This window comes from Solanum tuberosum, unplaced genomic scaffold, assembly GCF_000226075.1.
Source record: "Solanum tuberosum cultivar DM 1-3 516 R44 unplaced genomic scaffold, SolTub_3.0 scf00137, whole genome shotgun sequence".
NCBI lineage: Eukaryota > Viridiplantae > Streptophyta > Magnoliopsida > Solanales > Solanaceae > Solanum > Solanum tuberosum.
This window is the reverse complement of record NW_006239066.1, coordinates 1,235,132-1,258,409: the sequence shown is the minus strand read 5'-3', so window position 1 is coordinate 1,258,409 and position 23,278 is coordinate 1,235,132. Positions and strand designations below refer to the sequence as shown.

Sequence of the window (23,278 nt, the reverse complement as noted above, 5' to 3'; positions counted from 1 at the left end):
GAGGCTTATTTCAGACATAGTTAGATTCAGCTTAGTATTTTGAGTTTGATATTTCTTTTTTATTAAACTCTCAGATTTGATATACTCAGCTATAGTATATGGGTATTCCCCATCTTTTCAGATTTATTTATGATTTAGCTTCCGCATCAGTTTATTATCTTTAGTATGCTCATGATCATGTCAGCAAGGTTAGCTTGGGATCACTTGTGGTCCTAGGTCCCATGTCCGCGTCTCGGGGGTAGCTCGGGGCGTGACAGGTGGAGTGGGTGTATGGTGTGGGGGTGGGGTGGGTGAGGGGGGAGATGATTAAAGAAGACATAATTTTTTTTCAGAATTGATTTTTTTAAAAAGGAGAAAAAAGACATAAAGTCATCACTAAAGTTATCTCGAATTTTCAAAAACTGACCTCTTAACTTTGCGAGTGTTCTATTACCCCACGAAACTATTTCCAATAACTATAAATACACCATTTTTACAGCTTTTATAATCTCATAGCTTGTGCGTGTGTTTCACCTCAAATAAAATAATATTATTTTATTTTTCTTACTCATTTAATAATGAATTGGATAAACTCCTAACTCACTCACATTTTGATCCTCAAAATCTTCTAGGTCAAGTCCAAATGAGTACAAACTCAAAAACTTCAATGTAAATGGTTGCATTAACTAATTTGGGTTTAATAGATATAAATTGTTCGTGAAAATAGTCTTGACGAGTTGTTGCATTGTTGAGGAAATAATTCAAAGTCATTGAGATGATTTTGGAATTTCAATTGATGGTTTCTTTTAGCGTCGTACTGTAGTAGCTCTATTTTTTGTTTTTGTTGCAGAAGATGGAGATGGAATGAGCTAAAATGGAGTTTTTGTAGAGGTGGAAAATGGAAGATTTTGGATATGAGATTTTTGTGGAATCCGTCGTTTTCACTGTTTACATAACAGTGAAGATTTTCACTTAGGAATCGTATAAAATCTTCTTAAATTCTTAAGTAAATATAAAATTGTTCTTCAACAACCACCATGAAAGGCATTGACCAAGAAATCCTCTGTTTCTTGAACTTTTTTAGAAAATGGAGGCTTACAATCTTGCTACGTGGCATTTTTAGATTGGTTTGGGGGTGATTTTTTTCATTCACGCGCCCCCAATACGTGAGATTACACCTGCTCTAAGAATGGGTTAAAATGGTGTATTTATAATTGTTAGAAATGATTTCGTGGGGTAATAGGACACCCGCAAAGTTAAGGTGTCTTTTCAAAAATTCGGGACAACTTCAATGGTGACTTTATGTCTTTTCTCTTAATTTTTTTAAATATAAAATATTGTATTTATGCACTTAAAGCGAGTATAATCATACATTTTTCCAAGTTAATAGCATTCATGCCACAGAGATTCGGTAAATGGTCAGAGGGGTTTTAAATATGTGTTCTATTGAGTTTAAGAGTTCAGATGAAATAGTGATGACTAATGAGTATGAAAATCCATAATACAAGCTCATACAAATACAAAGGTCCATTAGACTATTTCGCTATTTTAATATAATAAACAAGTAAAAATAGACAGAAAAGTAACACTCTGATTTCGGTATTAGGAATATAACTTTGAATACATTTTAGTGCTAAATATACATATCTGCTTAAATAATCAATTCAAATAGGTAAAAAATAAAAGATTCCTGTAGTACATAGGCTGTTTTGAAGTATTGATTTCTGTCGAAGGGATTTGAAATCTTAAAAGTAGATTGAAAAGAATCCACCACATATAGTATATATATATCTGAGATATGCCCAAGCTTGTCTCCTGAACTAATTTCATAATTTTCTTCTTGATTCCCACTTACTAGACATTGGCCAGAAACTACTTTAGACTAATTTATTCTCCTTCCAAATCCAGTTCAAATAAATAATAAATCGTCGTACACTAACAATAGAGCATCCAGTACATCCATGCATTAACAACCCCCTTCCCGGGGTTATTCCTGTTCCTCGGGAACTCAGCTAGCAGAAACGGTTACGGTTAAAAAGGAGACATCTGATTTGGTTTAGTCCTCTGGTGAACAGGAAACACACTGATACTATCAAAAACACTTTTACTACTAACAACCCAGTAGATTACACTTAGCATGAAACTTGTCGCCATATGTACAAGCTGTGAAGATACAACATCAAACTGGAGTGGGATCTAGCAATTCTCTAACTCGCACATCCACCTCACCTCCAAAGGAACGATCAAGCATGTATCATCTAGATATTAGAGAGACAATCAGAAAAAGAACCAAGAAATAATAGCGTAGCAGGCTTTGGACATAGTACATCAGTGAGGATAATCAATTTGCATCGAGCCAGTGTAAACATCTTAGGTGAAATTCCATCAATTCTGTAAAGCACCTAGTGTAGATAGGTAGTAGTTACCTAACTAGGAAAGCAGATAAATACAAACATATCAATACTTGTCTGTGTCTACTTTTATTTTTATTTTGCTCTCATTGAAGCATTGATGTCAAGTTAATTTGTCATCCCAACAACCTGCTGTAATCAACAAGATCAACAGAGATACCAAATGAATCAGCTACTAAAAGAAAACCACCCTTCCCCTCCCCAACAAAGTAAAAATGAAAAATCTCATAGAAAAAGAAACACATTGAGAGCTTAGAAATCTCTCATGCAAAATTAGAAGAGATAAATGTCAAAAATACACCTGAACTATCTCTTTTTTAGAGTTTCATACCTAAACTATCGGAAGTGTGAGTTTCATACCTAAATTTTCATTTACTAGTTTGAAAAACACACCTCAGTGGTATGTGTAACATACTCTCTTTTATTTGAAAAAACATTGTCACATGACATTCCACATGGATAAAATATATTTTATCTTGATAAAAATTAAATAAACTATTAATATTAGTTAAAAGTTAAAGATTAAAGTATTACTCCCTCCATTCCATATTAGTTGATCACTTTCCACTTTGCACGTTGCTTAAGAAATCATAAATAAGAAGATAATTTTACTAATTCACCCCTTAAAAATTCTTCTTGGAATTTTACAAACAAATGTGAATACTTTAAAAAATAAAATTGCAAGGGTAATATAGAAAAATTTTAATTAGTGTTTTCTTGATTTAGTAAGGTGGTCAATTAATATGGGACAACTACTTTTTTGATAATGATCAACTAATATGGGACAGAGCTCGGAGTACTATCTCCAAAAAAAATAAAAAAAAATAATTCATACTTCGCCCCCACCCCCTGCCCCCCAAATCACTCACTCTTCCTTCCCAATAAAATTTAATATTTATTATAAAAAAAAATAAAAAATTTACCCCACTCCATCTAACCCTCCGCTCCTAATTTTATTTTATTTTACATTTTTCTCGTTTTGTGTTAGATATGTACATATATATTTTTTTTATAAAAAATATAATTTTTTTGGGGGATAGTAATACCTATCTTTAACTTTAACTAATACTAATAATTTATTTAATTTTGTCAAAGGTGGAATGTTTTGTCAATGTGGAGTGTGATGCGCCAATTTTTTAAAATAACATAGAGAGTGTAGTACACACCATGAAGAGAGTGTAATAAAAGAGAGAGGTGTTTTCTCAAAATAATAAGTGATAGTTTAAGTATGAAACTCACACTCCCGGTAGTTTAGGTATGAAACTCAATATGATTAGTTTAGGTGTGTTTTTGACACTTATCTCAAATTAGAATAAACAAAGTTGAGTATGCAGTGCCTACAAGACTACAACTTCCACTTCCTCACGCAAGTGTAGGTTGGTGTGATTAGGGATGGCAGTGGGGTGGGTTGAAGCTTAACCCATAGAATTTTAAACTGCCCTGCCCTGCTTTAACATTTCTCCTATTTTAACCTGCCCCGCCCCACTTATGTTATCTCTACTTTTTTTCTTTTCTTCATTTCGTTATTGTGCTAAAACACATAATTTAACATTACATTATATTTTTTTTAAGAATAAAGATCTAGTTTAATTATAAACTCAGTTGTTATTTTGCTAAAACACACAAATTTTACAGTTTCTAAACCTTTAGGTGGCAATATATCCAAAATAAATCAAATTCAATTTGGTTTACAAATAATATCAAATAGATTTCCAGAACTAAAAACCAATTTTGTTCTGGCTAAAAAAATTGATTTTAAGAAATCATACAAGGTAATTGTTTGAAAACCTTGGAGAAAGAGAGAAGAGAATAATTAGTTAAGAGCTGAATCTCTTAACTCTGAGATTAGACTAGAAGAGCGAAGGGAAAAAGTTTCAACCCGCAACCTGCCCCGCTAAATTTCTTAAAAAATTGTTTCAACCCACCTCGCCCCACCCCGCCCCGCATAGACTGAGACCTGCCCCACCCCATGGCCATCCTAGATGCAATTATACTATCCAGAGCTAAGTGAAGCAGTTCTCTATACAAATTAGTCAAAATTTAACATTGATCAAGAGACGAGCTGAAACAGAAGCTAATGAGGCCCAGAGAAAGATAATGCCGGTTGAGGCACAAATATTGCTACCCACTCCTATATATTCCTCCAGGTTTCACTTGAGACTTGTTAAGATGAGGTCTTAAAAAGCAAGATTTATATTTAACTTGGAATATCTGTTTTTAAAACTTGTACTATAGTAGATTAGAAAAATCTTGTTTCAAGTAGAGTGAAGGGGAAATGATAAGTTAAGATTACGGATCTACACGATTCCTGTTAGTTAAAAAATGCTCTCAAGCAATGATTTCTAGACACTGAATCAATAATGGTTCCACAGATAAGGAAGAACATATTCTAACAACAATAAAATGAAAGATAGGAAGGAGAGACAAGTAAAATGATACAGTGACAAAATAATTGGCATAAAAGGATGTCTTACCATCCTTGGGGCGCTTCTCCCATGTAGTGTCTTCTTTGCAGATACTGAAAAGGCTTGTGCAGCTTCAGCATCAGCTTCAGCAGCCTCAGCCTCCCTACCAGCCTCCTCAGCTTCAGCTATGGCTTCTTCTGCTTCAGCAACCGCCAGTGCAGCAGCAGCTGCAGCCTCTTGAGGTGTCATGTTCCTCATTTTAGCTAGCTCTAAATCTATCTGAGATGTACTAAGCATGTTCATATCATCCTGATCAATCTTGGGGAAGATCCTCTGCTTGCTGTCCAAAAGTGTAATGGACAGGTTTCTTCTACTGTCAGATGGTGTTGACGTAGGTACTATTCTATACCTACGCTTCATCTAAAAGAAAATATACTATTATGATCAATCAAGAAGAAGAAAAATTACTAGGCATAAAAACACTTGAATCCAATTCCAATTCTGATTGTATTCACTCTAGGGTTAGGTGAGAGGATCAATGAGCCAATAACAGAGATGTCAGGTACACAATAAAAATCACCTTGATAAGCTTCCCAGTTGCAGTTAAATACTTCAGTTTCCCGGACAGTAGCCTTTTAAAATTTGGAGGTGCCCAGTACTGGTCCTAAAGAATAGAAAGAGTGGAGCATTCAATAGAATAGTCTGACAGATGCAACCATAAATTCTGGTTTTGATACGAACTAAGATCCAGCAATCATGACATTTACACATCAACTAAGATCTGTAAGATGACTTTTATGTCACCCAATTGAACATAAATGTATTAACCAAAAATATTGTCAGGCAGGATGCATAAACCAATCGTAGATCATTGAGAACCTGATCAATAAAGCCACTACATAGGGGATGAGATAGACAAAGTTATCCCGTGGACTCAGATATCTCATGGGATTAGTTATCCCACCATATATATATGGGACAACTTATCCCATAATTTTTTTTTTTGAGAAGGTAACACGATTTGTATTATAAACCAGTACTTATGTAGTACTGAAAGCCCCTTTACCTTATCCCATCATTGTAGTACAAATGATGGGATAAATAATATTAGGACTAACTAATACCCCTAACCAAACGTAGAATAAAATAATCCTACATTTTGTCCCGGGACTATTATTCCTTATCCCTCGTACCAAACGTCCCCTTAGTATAAGGAAATCACAATCATACATTGAGAAGAAATTATTAGTCTAGCAGTATCAGATTTATATTAGACTCATGCAACCTCATGTTCTGCATATACTAAAGCAGACACCCTATTGAACATACATGTATTGACCAGAGTACTTGGTGCTGCCGACAGGGTGCATGAGGCCATAATTGTTCGGTGAGGACTTCACTAGCAGAGCCTAACACCTTGTTCTATGGAATCAAGATCATCTGTTCAGAAGCAAAAAAGTTAATGTGGCCCTATCAGACCTATGTGCACTCGATGCAATCTAATATTCTGCATATACTGACCAGATGCTACACTAGTACCCCCAGTGCACTGTATTTATTCATCCTAAACTGTTACTTCTAACAGTCAAGAGTTTAAAATTAAAAAATAAAACAATATTAGGAAAAAAAAAACTTCACGCACAAACTGTGAACAAAGAACTTAAGAGGTAAAGCACTAAGTTTGATGATACTGAGGCTTACGAGTCCTCATAGTTAAAAAATACAAGAAGAACAAACATCGTTCATAATGTTGCTATCTGCACAACAAGAATCAACACCTAAAATTCAGTCCTTTATAGGTCTCTGAAAATTTTGTAAGATTTCCCTGCATGATAATTAATGATTGGTACTCTAGATTATATCTAGTTACTTTTTCTAAAAGAAAGCACAAAATAAGAACACAATTACCTCTATGTATTCAGCTATTGTGGTCTTGTTGGAACCACCTGGCTCCTTCAAGGTGTTTATAGCCTCCATTACAAGATTATCCAACCTATAATATTATCAATGCAGCAACTATGAGAGACAACCCTCATTCGAAAGTATGAAAATAAGAATAATATGTGATCTCATCAAGACAGGTAATATTATTTCATACTGAGTAAAGAAAAGGAAAACTCAATGAACCTATTTGTAGGTAGCCAGCATACACTTAATGCTGAAGAATACAACCTTACCAGTTTCAACAAAAAAAAATACATATAGAAGTATCATATGCATGTTATATTTAAACAAAGCTTGCTGGTTTCCAAACAAACATGTTTGACAAAGAAAACAAATATGCACTTCAGAAATCAAATTGGAGCATTTCTAAAATAACTTTAGGAAAAAAATTGTTTCCCAAATATTTCTAAAAAGCTTCTCCAACAAATATTTCTAATACACATGCAAATGCCACCTAAGAATAATAGGATATGCAAAAACCAATAAGAAACTATATCATAAGCACCATAAAAACTAAGCGACTATCACAAAGAGCTACGCTGCAACAATCAATCAGCAGTGCTAAACCTTATCATAGATCGTTTTGAACCATGTGCCTGAGGAGATCCACTAGAAGTTGTGACAGGCCTTGCTTCAGCTGTTTCCTCATCACTCTCTGCAGCAGTAGTATCAGTCATAGGACTCCCATCTTGTTTAGGTGCCTGTCTCATCTTTTTGACAGCCAACCTTGCTTGCTCCCGAGAACCCCAACCGTTTGCCATCACAGTCATGTTCCTCCACTTGTCCTGAACAACATCAATAAATATGAATAGGCAAGCATATTAACACCACATGCATAGATAAGAAACTTAAAATAAGACTAGACCACGCAGCTATCATTTGGTTTAAATAACTTCCAAACTTCCTCTTCATCAAATATAGTTATCTAATGGAAAAAATGATAGACGGAACCCCTACCTTGAGATCTACATTTGAACGCAAACACAATACTCCACTAAATTCTGGATCCTTGAGAATCGTGCGCCATTTACCTGGCCCGTGCTTAAGTATCCCAGCTTTAAGAGCAGCTTCTTCTTCTGAAGTCCACTTCTGCTTAGGTGCACCCATCAAAAACTGAGGAAACTTCAAAACAACCTACTCAAAGGACCCACAAAAATGTATCAACAGACCATCCGAAGAAGATAAACTGCACCATATATAAGACGGTTAATGGCTATCATGCATCTGGAAAGCCAAATTAGCTTGAATAATAAACATGAAGAAATAATAAATCGGCTTCATTTGGAGAAAAGAAGATGCGTTTATAGTTAAGTTAACCTTAATAAACATAAATCTTGATGAGGATGCCATTCATTGCATAATTGCATAGAATGAAACCAGAAACAAGTCCAACAAAGCTACATACAATGGTGTTAGAGAAGTACGTACTAGATAAATTCATGTCTGTTAAACATGTTTGTGATTTGTACTTTGGAATTAGAAAGGTACGCGTTACAATAATCATGTCACTTAAACTTTGCTGCTAAATCTTCCCAAGTCCAGGAAAAAAGAGAATGATCTAACTCCTAAAAGGCCAAATGTTTTATCCATACTACTGCCTCTTTCCTTCAGGTGCATTTGCGAAACACTTCAATCTAATTCCTATTATCTTTCAAAATCAAATTAGAGAAGTTTCAAACGCACAAGCAAAGAGGCAACCAAAACAATACATACAGTTAAAGAACGAACTGGGTAAGTAAGCCTTTCAAGATGATATTAGATTTGTAGTCCCAACACGTCTTATGCGAGTTTAGCCAGTTCCAAGTCTGGATAAAGCATGAAACTTGACAGCATAAAAAAGGTTCAACTATAACGATTCCTCAGAAAATCATTCCAACACTGGAATGTGAGCTTCATAAAACGTAAAAGAGTACTACAACCCATGTAAAAATGGTCTATCTATGATTAACAGAGTAGAATGGATATACAATAAACTAATCTAGTAATGGGACAGAATCATACATCTTTTTTTAGCTAAAAATAAGCACAATTTCACATTCTGTTAGCCAAACTTTCAACAGATTGAAGAAAATATAAAGTATGGATTAAAAAACAGACCTGTTGATCGCAATTGTTTATTCAAACGGATAATCAACAAAATAGCAGTACATGAACATAAATCGATTGAGTATTCGAATAGCGGGATCTAGCTATAATCCAATTTGTGGAAGATCGCAAACCGAAACCCTACCTACATAAAAATAATTGGGAATTTATTACAACGGACTTCTTCACACATACGTTTACGGAAGTTATAAACATATCTTACCACTATATTTTTTAATAGAGTTATCTCAAATAGAATAATTTTGATATAAAGAAAGAATAGAAATAAATAACAACAAATAAGGGAAATAGTGTATCCCTAAATGAAAGAATACGAATAACAATAAAATGATATTAGTAGTTGAAATTCAGTAAACAAATTATGACTGAGATAAAAAAAATAGAATAACATCAATACAACTAGTATAACGATAAATACTAACAAGTCTGAATCGACGAAAGCTAGAGAACACTTCACTACCTACTAATCTTATATCCTAATACGTGATTCCACACCTTTTTATTTGAGGCATGTACTCGGTAATTTGAAGTCATGTCATTTCCTGTCTAATCACGTCTCCTCAATGTTTTTTTGACCTATTTCTACCTCTTCTTGTGCCTACTACATTCAACCTCTCGCACCTCCTTATTGGAGCGTATGCGTATCTCCGCTTCACATGTCCAAAACAACGAATTCTCTTTTCTCTCATTTTGTTCACCAAAAGGTCACTCCTTATTTATTCGGTGTAACCACATTCCTAATCTTATCGTTCTTAATACATGTCATAATTTAAAACTTATAATTGAGATCTAATTAATTTAATATAAATCGAGAATTGTGGGATTGTAAAATATTTTAGAACTAAATATGTGAAAGCAATTAATTATATTAATCACAATTAAAACTTTTTTTAATTAATGGAATCTCAACTATTTATTTAAATTATGATATGTACTCTTAATTCAAGTGAAAACTTGAGGAAAATAAAGAGAAGAAAAATGAAGAGGAGTCAGATTCAAATTTGAAAACCTCTCTTCTAGTGTGTTTCTTCTTTCCACTTTTAGAATCAACTAGTATCGTCTGTTCCTTGGCGAACATTATTAAAAAATCTTATATATATATATATATATATATAGAACCCTCAATCCGATGACGTGGCGCCACCAGAAGCAAGAATTATCTTTTTATTTATTTATTTCCAAAATTACCCTTCCCCTCTACATTAACAACGCCGCTTCAGCCTTCAACATCCGCTTCTCCGGTTCATTGTTTTACCACTCTTGCCGCTCTTCATAAACGTTATGACTTCTTACAACAGCCGACTTGCCTAGTGGCGCCCTCACAAAGCATAATTTCATAAAAGTCACAACCTTACAAAAAAGTCATAACTTTTCATAAAAGTCGCAACTCTTTAGAAAAGTCAGTACTCTTCATGAAAGTCACAACTTTTCATGAAAGTCACAACTTTTCACGAAAGTCACTACTTTTCATGAAAGTCACAACTTTTCAAAAAAGCAACAACTTTTCACAAAAGTCACAACTTTTCACCAAAGTCAAAACTCTTTATTTTTCATTCAAACATTTTGAAACCCAACACTTAATTCCAAGGCACCAAAAGAATAAAGAATAAACAAAGAAAATTGATTTCAATTGCAATGTGACATTACTACTCTTGCATCTCTCCGTCCACAACTCATAACGCTACTTGAATGGTTGAATTCATTACATTAGGTTCTTTAGTAAACAAAACTTCTATTTTTGCGACTATTATTTGTAGGTTTTTTTCCTCTATAGGGGAGTCGAGTTTAAATACATAAGCTTCTTATAAATTGAGTTTCATTCCTCAAATTTTTCTTCATCCTATTTCATGAAGCTTAATCTCTACCGTAAGTCATAGTGATTCATGTAACTATTGCAATTTCTTTTTGCTATTTTGGTAACTTTTTTTGAACTCTATTAAAAGTTTCAGTAAGGATGATTGAAAATTGATCTTCTTTTTTGTTCCTTTCTACAGCTTGCACCTCTCAGTCCACCACTCATACCGCTGCTGGAATGGTTGAATTCATTATGTTAGGTTCTTTAGTATACAAAACTTATATTTCTTCCACAACTATTTGTAGGTTATTTTTTCCGCTATAGGGGATGTAACACCTCAGAACCTAACTTAGATGCATCAACAGTAAAAAGGTTGAACTAGAAAAAAATAGAGGATCACTAGCCCCTCCACGGGCTGTGGATCCCCACACTGGCCGTAAGGTGGGCTGTGAAAGTGAAGTAGAGCCAACAGGGCTCAAGTGTTGAACCACGACTCCCTTGACGGGCTGTGGTCCCACTAACGAGGCATGATCCGTCAACTTGAACCAGTAGACCCCCGCCCTAGGTGAAGAACCACGATGACCTTCACAGCTCATGGTCCTTCACACGACCCGTGAAGTGGACCGTGGATGGGAGTATCAAGAAACAGTAGCACTGACCAAGAACCACGACCCACTTGACGGGTCGTGGTCCCTATGATGGTCAGTCAATGGCACTCGTGGATGGCCCTCGTCAGCCTTTAAGTTAGGGTCATTTTGGTCTTTTCCCTATGCGTTGGACATTTAAACTACATCATTTAATACCTAAACTATGTCGTTTTACTCAGTTTAAGCCTAATATTCTAGTAAGAAAATACCCATGACCCTCATTCTCCAAAAATCACCAAATCTTCGAGCAAAAAGAGAAGAAAGAGGCGCTAGTTTCCCAAGAATAAGCAGAGGTGTTCTTCAAGTTTCAGCTCCATGAATTTCGTCACCAGGTATGTGGGATTTAACTAGTGGGTTCCTTTCTTCCACTAGGTCCTTAGAATTCAGTCAGTTTCTTGATTCCATATAACTTGTTTAGACCTAAAATTTGCAAAATCTTGGGAATTGTGGTGATTTCAGTTGCTATAGTATCCATAGTCTAAATAACATGTTTTCTTGGAAACGTTGCTTAAATCCTTGTATAAAACTCAAAACCATAGTTGTTTAAATTCTCTTAGTCCATGAATTATACTTGCTAGGTCAATTAAACAAAAAAATCATGCTCTAGATTTCAAATGTCACATTCTCAGTATATAAATGTTGCATTCTCAGTTAGCATGTCAGTATTTTGAGATATTTAGTATTTAATGCATTTTAGCTACATATGTAATTATTTGGGAGTAGACTTAGCACCGAGTTGGACTAGGGTTCAGCGTACCTTCATAGTCCCAGAACTACATGCCCGCATAGGATTATAAGTCCCATATGTTGGGAATCAGTATTAGTGATCACGCCGCAGTCATGCCTTTATACCCCTGGCAATGTATATTGGGTCCTCTTGATGGGGAGTTTACATCGGACTCCACGTTTAGCTCACGTGGTTTATATCGGTTAATAGTAGCTCCCACAGTTAGACTCTTAGTGCATTGACCAACTTTTCAGTATATATAATTCAGTATTCAGTTCAGCATGTACCTTTATGATTAGTACTTGGTCATTACATTCAGTTAGTTCTTTTCAGTTATACTTCAGTACATATCTATATCTTTGTTCAGATTATATCATTGCTCAATTATGTATTGTTCAACCTATATACTTTATTCAGCATAGTATATATATCATGCATGCTCAGTACATTCCAAGTACTAACGCATTCTTTGAGCTACATCGTTTCATGATGTATGTTCAAGTACTCAGCATCCAGATCACACATAGATCGATTCTCGGTCCGCATTCAACAACTTCACTGGTGAGTCTTCATATTTTGAGGATAATAAACATGTTTTCATTTTTTTCTTTACTTTCAGTTTTCAGTTTGTTAGAGTTAGTTGGGGCATGTACCACCAACTCAACTTAGTAGAGGCTTTTCAGACATAGAAGTAGATTCAGTGTGAGATTTGTTAAGTGTTGTTTCAGTCTTCACTAAAACTTAGATTTTATGCTATATTTACATTCAGACTAGTTGGGCTTGTTCCTCTTCAGATAACTATTGATTTAGCTTCCTCATAGTTCATGTTTTACTTAGTTATTTTCAGTATGCTTATGATATGCCAGACTCAGTAGAGGTAGCATCGGGGTGTGAAAAACTTAGTATCAGAGCATTAGGTTCAAGAGTCCTAGGGTGTCTGAAAGCCGCACTAAGTAGAGTCTCTTTCATAGGTGTGAAGCGCGCCACATCTATGAGGGGGAGGCTACGAAGTGTTTTAAGAAAAACTTCACCTTCTTTGTTATTCTTTTCATGTGTGAGGTATGATTCAACTTCTTCTTTCTCATTCGTCGTTATGCATTTCAGATTATGCCTCCTCGTTGAGCTAACACACGGAATGCTAATGTAGTTCCTCCAATCCCGAACCATGAGGAGGTTACAAATTTAGAATTTCGGAATGCAATCCAGCTCTTGGCTCATAGTGTAGCCAATCAGAACAATCAGCAGGCCATAGTTCCTGCAAACACTAATGGTGGAGCAGCTGCAACTAGGGTTCGAGAATTTGTTCAGATGAATCCACTTGAGTTTCTAGGGTCGCAGGTTGGTGAAGACCCACAAAACTTTATTGATGAAGTCAAGAAGATCCTAGATGTGATGCAAGTGACTGTAAATGACATGAGCTGACATCCTACCAACTTAAGGATGTGGCTCATACCTGGTTCACTCCATGGAAAGACAACATGGGTGCAGATGCATCTCCTGTGACTTAGGATTGGAACTTTTCTGGACAGGTTCTTCTCAAGCGGGTTGAGAGAAGCTAAGCTCAAGAGTTTATGAACTTGAAGTAGGGTTCGATGTCGGTCCAAGAGTACGGGCTGAAGTTCACCCAGCTCTCCAGGTATGCTCCACACACATGGTTGCCGATCCAAGGGCACAAATGAGCAAGTTCTTATCCGATCTGGTAGTGAGGATCGAGTGCAGGAATGCTATGCTTCTAGGGGATATGGATATCTCCAGACTAATGACTCATGCTCAGTAGGTTGATGGAGATAAGCTTAGGGAAATAGCTAAGGATAACAAAAAGTCTAGAACAGGAAATTATGAATACTCACAGCAAAAGTCGGGCGGTGGGAATCGCTCACAGCTTTAGCAAAGGTCTACAACCCCAACACCTTCATCAACTAGCGCTCCATCCCCAGGTTTCGACAGGATAAAAAAGGTCGGGCATCAGGCTCTAAGTCCTCTAAGGCTAAATAGCTAAATAGCTAAATATCCCCGTACTCTTTTTTCCTATTTTCTTTACTAGTTCCTTGCAAGTAGGGAATAGTGCTTTGGGTGTGGTCAGTCTGACCATATGTTGAAGGATTGTCATTCTGCCAGGCAAGGGCAAAGAGGTAACAACAATATGGCTCAGTCTACACCTCCAGCAGCACCAACAGGTCACCCAACTCAGTAGGGTGCTTCATCTGGAACAGGTGGTGGTCAGCACTAGAATAGGTTATATGCTCTTCAGGCTCGCCAGGACCAAGAAGATTCTCCTGATGTGGTCCCTGGTACATTTTTTAAAATTATTTTAATGACCCTTAAGGGGGTCAGGGGATGAGCAGCACCTCCAGGCCTTAACATTAAAGCAAATTAAACAAAATAGAAGGAGGGGGACATAAACCTTACCTCCGATCCTATGTTGGTTCATAAGTCGACCTTTCTACTAAGGTAGTCAACTCATCCCCATACTAAACAAATGAAACCTAATAACTATGCACCTAAAAGAGAGGACTCCTCTCGACACAAAGAAACTAGGAAACATAAATAAGGGAGACTCTCCCCTTACAAAAGTAAGAAAAGAAATAAAAGCTAGTCCTATAAAACAAGAGCTATGACTAAATGAGAAATAACTAGATTTAAAAGGTTACAAAAATTATAGAGGCATCTATATAAAAAAAGAAGGAACATCAATTCAAGGTGGTTGTTTGATTCGTTTCAATTTCCTCCTTCTAAAGTTGATCATCCCCATTTCCTCTAGCAGATAACTTCCTTTTGCTGCTCCTGGTAGTTGTTGGTTGTTATAATAGTCATGAACTATATCAGTTTTATGACTTCTTTTAGATAAGAAGTTTGTTGTACTATTGGCTTCCCTATATGTATGCTTGCATTGTAAAAAATCCAAATAGTCAGTTAGTGTGATACGGGTTCTGATGTGATGTTGCAGCTTCCATGGAGGTTTGATGTTTTGAGCAATCCATTTGGTTAGCAACTTGGAATCAACCTTTAGAATAATATTCTTGTAGCCATGTTGTACACACCACTGAAGACCATGTATTTCTGCCAAAGTTTCTACCCAGTTATTGGTACCAACTCCTAAAGGAATGGTAAAAGCATAGACCATTTTCCTAAGAGAATCCCTGAGAATGCCCCCTCCTCCTATACTGTCAAGGTTCTTTAAAGAGCTCCCATTTGTATTAAGTTTGAAAATGGTATCAGGAGGTCTCATCCACCTGACTTCCTTGATCTGCACTTCTTGCGAGCACCCTTCTATCCTTTTGATTAAAACAATCCAACAATTAGGCCATTAAAGGTAGGGAAATGTACAGCTAAGGAAGTTCTTGATGTCCTTGAGAATAAGATACTTGACTCTAGGAATGCTCAGCTGTCTTCCCCCATACTTAGATGCGCATCTACTCTTCCACAAGTTCCAAGAGATGAAGATAGGAAGGGCTTAAATTAGCATCTTATGAGCCCTATTCTTTGTTTCCAAGCCCCACCAATTCATCAGATGGTTTTTTAGAGGCAAGTGCATGTGATTAAAACCAAACAAGACAGAGAAGCATGCCTAGATATAATTAGCAAAAGGGCCAGAAATTAATATATGGTCTATGTCATCCCATCCTTGAATTCTGCAGCAAGAGCCCTTGACTAGCTCATTTCCAAAGTTGGCAATTCTCTCATTAGTAGGAAGCTTGCTTCTCAATTCTCTCCAAAGAAGAAATGAAGCTGTAAATAGGACATTTTTATTCCATGTGTGAGTGTTATTAAAGTTAGTATTCCTCATTTTTCTGATAAGCTGCCAGGCAAATAAACATGAAAAAGTTCAATTCACATTTGACACCCACACTGCCTGATTTGGACTGTTCTCCTGGTGGTGTATGATGGTATTTAAAACTTTGGGAACAAGTAAAGGAGGGGCATGCATTCTTACCATGGATTCCTTCCAATTCCCATTGATAAAAAAAAAGAGAAATTGTGATGTTATTAAGGCTAGTAATGCTGCTACAATGTTGAGATAAAGTGATTTAACCTAACCAATTATCCCACCAAAATGAACAACTTCTAGAATATAATTTCCACATGATTTGAGCTTCCATTGTAGCCATGTTCTTCATCAAATATCTCCAAACTAAAGACTGGCGAGTATCAATCTTATTGCTCACCAAAGTGGATCTTTGACAATCTTTGGATTTCAGGAATTGACCCCATAGAGAATTTTTGGTCCTAAAAACCCACCATTGTTTGAATTGTAATAAAGTACAAATATCTTCAAGATGTCTTACCCCTATTCCCCCTTCTTCATAAGGGTAGCTGAGATTCTCCCAAGACACCCAATGATACTTTTTTCTTTCTTTGTCCCAACCCAAGAAAAAAATCAGCTATCACCATCTTCATGTACCTGATGGTGGTTTTGGGGGGTGAAATGGTAGCCATGGTATGGATTGGGATCGACTGTAGAACATGTTTTTATCAATGTAGCTCTACCACCAAAACTGAGAACTCTTGAATGCCAAACACTGATGTTCTTCACCACTTTTGCCACAAGATTAGAATAATATATGATTCTTTGCCTTCCTATGTATAGAGAACAACCCAGAAAGTTGATAGGACTATCTTTTTTAGTAAAACCGGTGATATCTTGAACCAAAGTAATTATTCCTGAGGGGGGTATTAGTTGGAACCATGAAATGACTCTTAGCCCTATTGATGAGCTGATCAAAGGTTGTTTCATAAGCATATAGAGTCTTCGTAATAAGTTGTAAAGAGGTTCTGTGACTAGATGTGAATATTCTCACATCATCCGCAAAACTTAAATTGTTAATCTGAGGGCCTCTCACTTCCATCTAAAAACCTTTATAAATCTTATTTTGATGAAGCATATTCAACATTCTAGATAAAACTTCAGCCCCCAAGATAAATAGTGTCGGAGATAGTAGGTCACCTTGTTTAAGTCCTCTAATAGAACGGAAAAATCCATATCTAGTTCCATTCACAATAACAGAGTACCAATTGTTGCTCATGATCCTCCAGACCATGTCAATAATAGGCTTACCAAACCCTATTTTTCTCATCACAATACTAGTGAAAGCCCAAGATACCCTATCATACGCTTTAACCATATCAAGCTTGATCAAAACATTATCTCCCTCATTAGGTTTCTTTATGTCATGAATGATTTTCTGAGCCAACATGATGTTTTCAAATATTCTCCTCCCCTTAACAAATCCTAATTGGTTATCTAAAATGAGATTAGGAAGAATATGATCCAATCTAAGCAAAGCATTTTGGAAATAATTTAATTGGTGAAGTTACTCAAGCTAATGAGTCTGAACTCATTGAACTTATTGGGATGTTCAACTTTAGGTAACATGACCAGACAAGCATGAGACATGAATTTTGGAATGTCATAGCAATATTTACATCATGGAAATAATTTTATTAGTGAAGTTACTCAAGCTAATGGGTCTGAACTCATTGAACTTATTGGGATGTTCAACTTTAGGTAACAGGACCAGAAAAGCATGAGACATGAATTTTGGAATGTCATAGCCACAGAAGAAGGCTTGAATAAATGTTTATGCATTGTTAGATTCAGGGGCTACACTTTCTTTTGTAACTCCCTATATAGCAGTAAACTTCGGTGTCAGTCCAGAAACTCTCTCTGAACCCTTTCCAGTCTCTACTCCAGTTGGTGACCCAGTTATAGCTAGACGAGTATACAAAAATTCCCCTATCACAGTCTCTCAAAAAGTCACCTCAGCGGACCTTGTAGAGTTAGAAATGGTAGATTTCGATATCATTCTAGGCATGGATTAGTTACATTCCTGTTATGCCTCAGTCGATTGTAGAACTAGGATCATTTGATTTCAGTTTCCAAACGAGACAGTCTTAGAGTGGAAGGGTAGTAACTCAAAGCCTATAGGTCGATTTATCTCTTACCTTAAGGCTAGGAAGATGATTTCTAAAAGATCTATCTATCATTTTGTTCGGGTTAATGATTCAAACTCTGAAACTCTAACTATTGAGTCAGTACCATTAGTAAATGAGTTTCCAGAAATGTTCCCATAAGATCTTCCCAAAGTTCCTCCCAAGAGGGAAATCAACTTCGGAATAGATCTCCTTCGAGATACCCAACCTATTTTGATTTTCCTCGAGATGTTTTGCAAAATATTATACCCATATTATTGAGTATTTTAAAGACAGTTTGAGTTAAGAGTTTTTGCTTTGAGTTTGAATGTTCTTAATTTTGTTTCTAAGCCTATTATCGCTAGAGTAAGTCTTATGTTAGGTAGTTAGCCAGGCCAATGGTTTGATTGGGGATCAGAAATAGTTCTCGAATATCGGCCACGTCTATGGTGTAGGCTCGAGTTGTGACAGAATAGACCAAATTCTATGATATAGCTCTCATGGTCTTATTGTTGGTTAAAGCTAAGATCCCACAAAATGACTATATTTTCTTCAAAGTTTTTCTTATGTCCTTTATTTAAATGCATTGACTATATCCTATGATTTTCATGTTTTACTTCCTTATGTTCAAAATGTTCAAATATTGTTCATGCCTACATGCTTTAAACCATTACGCTTTGATGTCCATGTTTATGCATATTGCTTCATACTTAGTACATTCCATGTATTAATGCATACTTGTGCCTACATTATTTCATGAATAGGGTTCGACGGTCCTACTTCACACACTCATTGCTAGACATATATTGGGTGCTTCAACTGATTGGTGAGTCCTTATGTTTTGAGGACCGAGACATTTTATAGCTTTATGTCATTTTCGTTTTCAGATTTTGTATGTGATGTATCGGTTACGTCCTAATCACTTTCCTTATAATGTATTAGATTGCTTTTGACACTTACGTCATACTTCTGCTTTGCCAAACGCTCTTGATATATGAAATTGTATCTTTCAAAATCTTTATTTCTTTTATCTTGTATGATGTATGTTAAGTGGCTTGTGTAAGGCCTCTTGGCACTCATTGTTAGGATAGTTGTAATATAAATGGAAAGTTCCCACATAGGTGGGAGAAAACATTTTTTGGTCATTTTAAGGCCTAGCCCATCTAGTCTTTTTAATAGAGTAAGTCTACTTATATATATTAATAATATATATTGTAACACCTCGGATCTCAAAATGGAGAAAAATCCTAATTTCCAAAAAACTGGTGCCAGTACCAAGGGAGCTACCCATGGATCGTAGGTAGAACCACGTACCGTAGGTGGAGTCTCGTGGTTCAGTCCCTGGCTTAGAGAAAATTTGGGATCTAAAGATGACACCTACTACCGTGAACCACGGTCCATTAATTGACCCACGGACCGTAGGTTGGTTTCGTCGTTGGGGTCCAAAGTTGATGGTCTCTGATCTCACCCACGGTCTACTAGTACGGTCTGTGGTTGGACCTACAAATCGTAGGTGAGGGTCAACAGTTATTCAAAGGAAAATAGTTGTTGGGTCAACTTCAAACGGTCATATCTTTTAGCACAAAATGAATTAGGTGGCCTATAACCTATCAAATTAAAGATAATTGAATCATCTTTCCAACGCCACCTAGTTTGCTAAAATCCAAGCTCGGAGTAAAAAGTTATGCTTGTTTCAGTGAATCCCTGTCGGGCAGAGCATGAACGATGACTCCACCGACAGTTGGTAGTCCAAATGACGGCCCGTCAGTCCACTAGTAAGTGGCACTTCGTCAACTTTAGGTTAGGGTCATTTTTGTCATTTCCCTATGCATTGGGGGTACTTAAACTACGCCTTTAATGCCTAAACTACGTCATTTTACTCAGAATAAGTCTAATAACCTAGTCTGACATACCAAGAACCCTCATTCTCCAAAAATCATTCAAATTAGAATGCAAAAGAAGAAAATAGTCGACAGTTTCTTCTCATGAGCAAGTATGAGGTTTTTTTCAAGGTTCAGCCACAAAATCCAAAGAATTTCTCTGTAGATTTCGTCACTAGGTATGTGGGATTTCACTAGTGGGTTCCCTTCACCTATTAGGTCCCTAGAATTCAGTTAGTTCTTCAAATTCTCATGAACTGTTCAGACCCAGGGTTTCTAAAATTTTAAGAATTATTGTGAATATGGTTCCCTTGATCTAAATAACTTGTTTCTTGATAATTCAGTATAATTCCATGCATAGTACCCAGAACCTGATACGTCCAAAATTCTACCTTAATTAAGAGGTATAAATGGTCGACGTCAATTTATAGAATTCAACGTGAGTTGAGGTCGATCCCATAGATAATTTCTTTACAGAAATGATTTCATTGTCGCGTTTACCCAAATGTTGTTATTATTTCCTAAAGAAAACAATTACGGAATGTAAATTGGGTTTAGTTGTAAAATCTTAGTAACTAAGATTAAGCAAAATCCAGATTAACAATTAACAGAGTATTAATTCTAAAGTTGTTTCGATAATTAACTAAAACTAGGACTGTGTTCCCTATAACGCTTCATCTAGTGTTTTTCCGTAAATGAGTTTCAGGCAATTCATCTCGGCAAAATACAGGCGAGATAGATATATCTAACACTTCTCAGTCTAATTAGATAACTTTCACTCAAGCCCTCTCGGTCCCAGAGTGTTAACAAGTTTTACCCTCGCTTACGATAGTTTTAAAGTTCTTTTCTCTCGAACTCAAACTTTGACTTTATTTCTTAAGGTTAATTTAGCTTTTTCCCAACTATCATTTTTCTCTTGAACAACTGATAGATATAGGCTACCTCTAATGCGTGCACTCATTAGAATATACGAATAACGAAAGCTAAATTATAATTTGCAAATATAAATCGCCTTTCACTCATTTTACGAAATTATACTTTGATTTACGTCACACATCCCACAATCCCAGTTGTGGTATTTAGCCACTCATGATTTCACATAAACATACAGAAATCAGTAATGAAATCATTAAGAAAATATACTTACGAAAATCTGCAAATTCACTGAACGATTGATAATTCAAAACCGAAAATCCAACTTTGAAACTTGATTCTATGTTAATCGTCCAAAACCAAAGCTAAGAATATTTGAAACTACATTCTTCGTTCCAGATAAGACGAGATAAAACTAAAAAATGACCCAATTAATTCAAATAGAATGTTTAAAAAGAGTCCTACTCGAAGTAGGACTAATTTGTCGCGCAGCTTCATGACTGCCTCCACGATCTGTCAAGGGCTTCACGGTCCGTGAAGCCCTTCGTGGTCTTCACTTGACCAATTCCCCCTTCAACTTTTCAATGCCCATTCACTGGATTATCACCACGGACACCACCACGACTCGTGATAATGACCACGGTCCGTATAGTTGTCTGTGGTCTTCACTTGACCCATTCTATCTTCAAATTTTCATTTCCCCTTCAATGGATCATCTTCATGACTCGCACCACGGACCGTTGTGACGACCACGGCTCGTGAGGTCATCTGTGGTCTTCACTTGGTTCAATCATCTTTCAGCTCCTCCAACCTTAAGCACTGGTTCAACTCTACGGGCAGCTCCACGATCAGTAGTGAATACCACGGCCCGTGAGGTCGTCTGTGGTCTTTACTTTCTTCAATTCATTTTTATTGAATTTTCTTCTTTTCTATCTTCTTTCACGTCCACCTGTTTCACCTGTACAAACACTACCAAACACATCATATCCACATTACTACACCTGATTTTAATACTAATTCTTAGTTTTCAAGCATCAAATGTGCCAAGATTTCGCGGCACATTAACACCCTCAACTTAGAACCATTACTTGTCCTCAAGTGATGAGAAAAAAATAATACATTCAGCAGTCAAACATTCAAAAATCTTTTTGACACTGTGCAACACCCATCTCAATCACAACTTATATCCAAACCATCAATCTAACATGCAAGGATCAATATATGACATCCCATTACTCACAGTCGACCATGCTTATGCATGTGTACTATCAGCTAACACAATCTACTATCAAATGTAATCACTGTGTCCTCACAACAAATAAGTCACTCACTCATGATAATTGGGACTCAGTTCTACGCTCGCACTCTCAAAGAACTTCTAACACTAATAACAAAAGACCATAGGCTTGCCCTTGCTTTCTACGCTCTATCTTCCAAACACTCGGAATAGGATCACTGTAGGACTTTATCGGCTTGTAACATAGGCTCAGTCTAGGGAATGGATATTTGGGTTTGTGAGTGACTAGTTCCTTGGTTCTCCAAAGTTTTGTTTGCACATAACTCTTTTGAGCGATTCCCTCTTTTTCTTCATTTCAGTACATCCCAGCAGCCATTATTTTTCTTTTTCTTTTTCTTTTCTTTCTTTTATTTTTTTTAATTCTTTTTAAAAAAAGTTTTTTTTTTTAAATTTTTGTATGCTTTCAGCTAACTGGTTGAACCTTCCTTTTCACTTCTTCTTTTTGTTCGGGTTGCAATCACCCTCAACTTAGGATTTTGGCAAGAGATGTGACATCGTATCTTCGGAGACCCAAGGATATGATATTTAATTGGTAAAAACAAAAACTGATTTTCAGGCTCAAATCGGGTTCAAGTGATAGGCTTTTTATTTGGTTGTTTAATTTTTGGCTTTTTAATGGCTTAGCAAAAATGGCCTAATGATCCTTTCCTATCCGGTTATTTTCAGATTTTCGCAAGACTACTTGGGCAAGTTCTAGTTTCTGCTCTTAACATTAGACTTCGAGCAAACCTCACACACACATGACACATGACTACATTCTCTAGTTTCTTGGTTCACTAATTTATTTTCAGATTAGCAATGTTCAACACGTGAGTACCTAAGATGTCATCTAAAGAGCCTAGGAGTCAAATTTCAGATTCAGGCTATCATGTCAAACATAACTAGCTGTTGCACAACTCAACACCAATAACGTCACAATTTTCTCCAAAACAAAAACACAGCGATCACAGACAAATATGGATTCAACCTCCATTCATTCCAACAACTAAAATGGCAGGTTGCTCACCACCCCCTCCCCAATCAAAAGGAATTTTCCCTTAAAGTCAATAAAGAAAAACAAAACATGGCTGTGAGGAGGGGTCATACCTACGACACTCTAGGCGCCAGTAGCCGGATTAGCGTCGGCATTGATATGCTCAAATTACACCTCCCTAAAGAAGTATAAGCGATCGTTATCAAGTATAGAACCCAACTTGTAGGTTGGGGTCGATCCCACGAGGAATATGGTTTAGACTTAACTTTAACTTATGATTATATTCGTTTAGTCAACGTATTTCCGAGACAAGTAAGTAAAGCGGGGGGGG

General features: G+C 36.4%; 1 protein-coding gene across 7 annotated transcripts; it reads right to left on the bottom strand.

The window, feature by feature from the left end:
- Positions 1-1,550: 1,550 nt before the first annotated feature.
- On the bottom strand, positions 1,551-9,067 carry LOC102588044 (telomere repeat-binding factor 1-like). Of its 7 annotated transcripts, XM_015310777.1 has the most exons (8): positions 9,048-9,067; positions 8,837-8,969; positions 7,697-7,873; positions 7,307-7,524; positions 6,704-6,788; positions 5,376-5,459; positions 4,865-5,215; positions 2,260-2,409 (listed from the first exon to the last, which is right to left on the bottom strand). In XM_015310777.1, the coding sequence occupies exons 3-8, from the start codon at positions 7,844-7,846 to the stop codon at positions 2,365-2,367; spliced, it is 933 nt and encodes a 310-aa protein (XP_015166263.1). In that variant the 5' UTR covers positions 7,847-7,873; positions 8,837-8,969; positions 9,048-9,067; the 3' UTR covers positions 2,260-2,364. The 7 variants fall into 7 exon arrangements, with proteins under 7 accessions (XP_006352110.1, XP_015166264.1, XP_015166262.1 ...); XM_006352048.1 differs by lacking the exons at positions 2,260-2,409; positions 9,048-9,067 and adding an exon at positions 1,551-2,237 and having other exon boundaries at positions 8,837-9,041; XM_015310778.1 differs by lacking the exon at positions 8,837-8,969 and having other exon boundaries at positions 2,259-2,409; positions 8,970-9,053.
- Between the last annotated feature and the right edge of the window lie 14,211 nt (positions 9,068-23,278).

What these genes read in the sequence shown, in the direction of transcription:
- LOC102588044 (XM_015310777.1), bottom strand. Translation starts at nt 7,846, where the DNA reads ATGGGTGCACCTAAGCAGAAGTGGACTTCAGAAGAAGAAGCTGCTCTT. An exon ending in GTTCAAATGTAGATCTCAAG is followed by an intron (nt 7,525 to 7,696) that starts GTAGGGGTTCCG and finishes GATGTTGTTCAG; the next exon opens with GACAAGTGGAGGAACATGAC. An exon ending in TCAAAACGATCTATGATAAG is followed by an intron (nt 6,789 to 7,306) that starts GTTTAGCACTGC and finishes ATAATATTATAG; the next exon opens with GTTGGATAATCTTGTAATGG.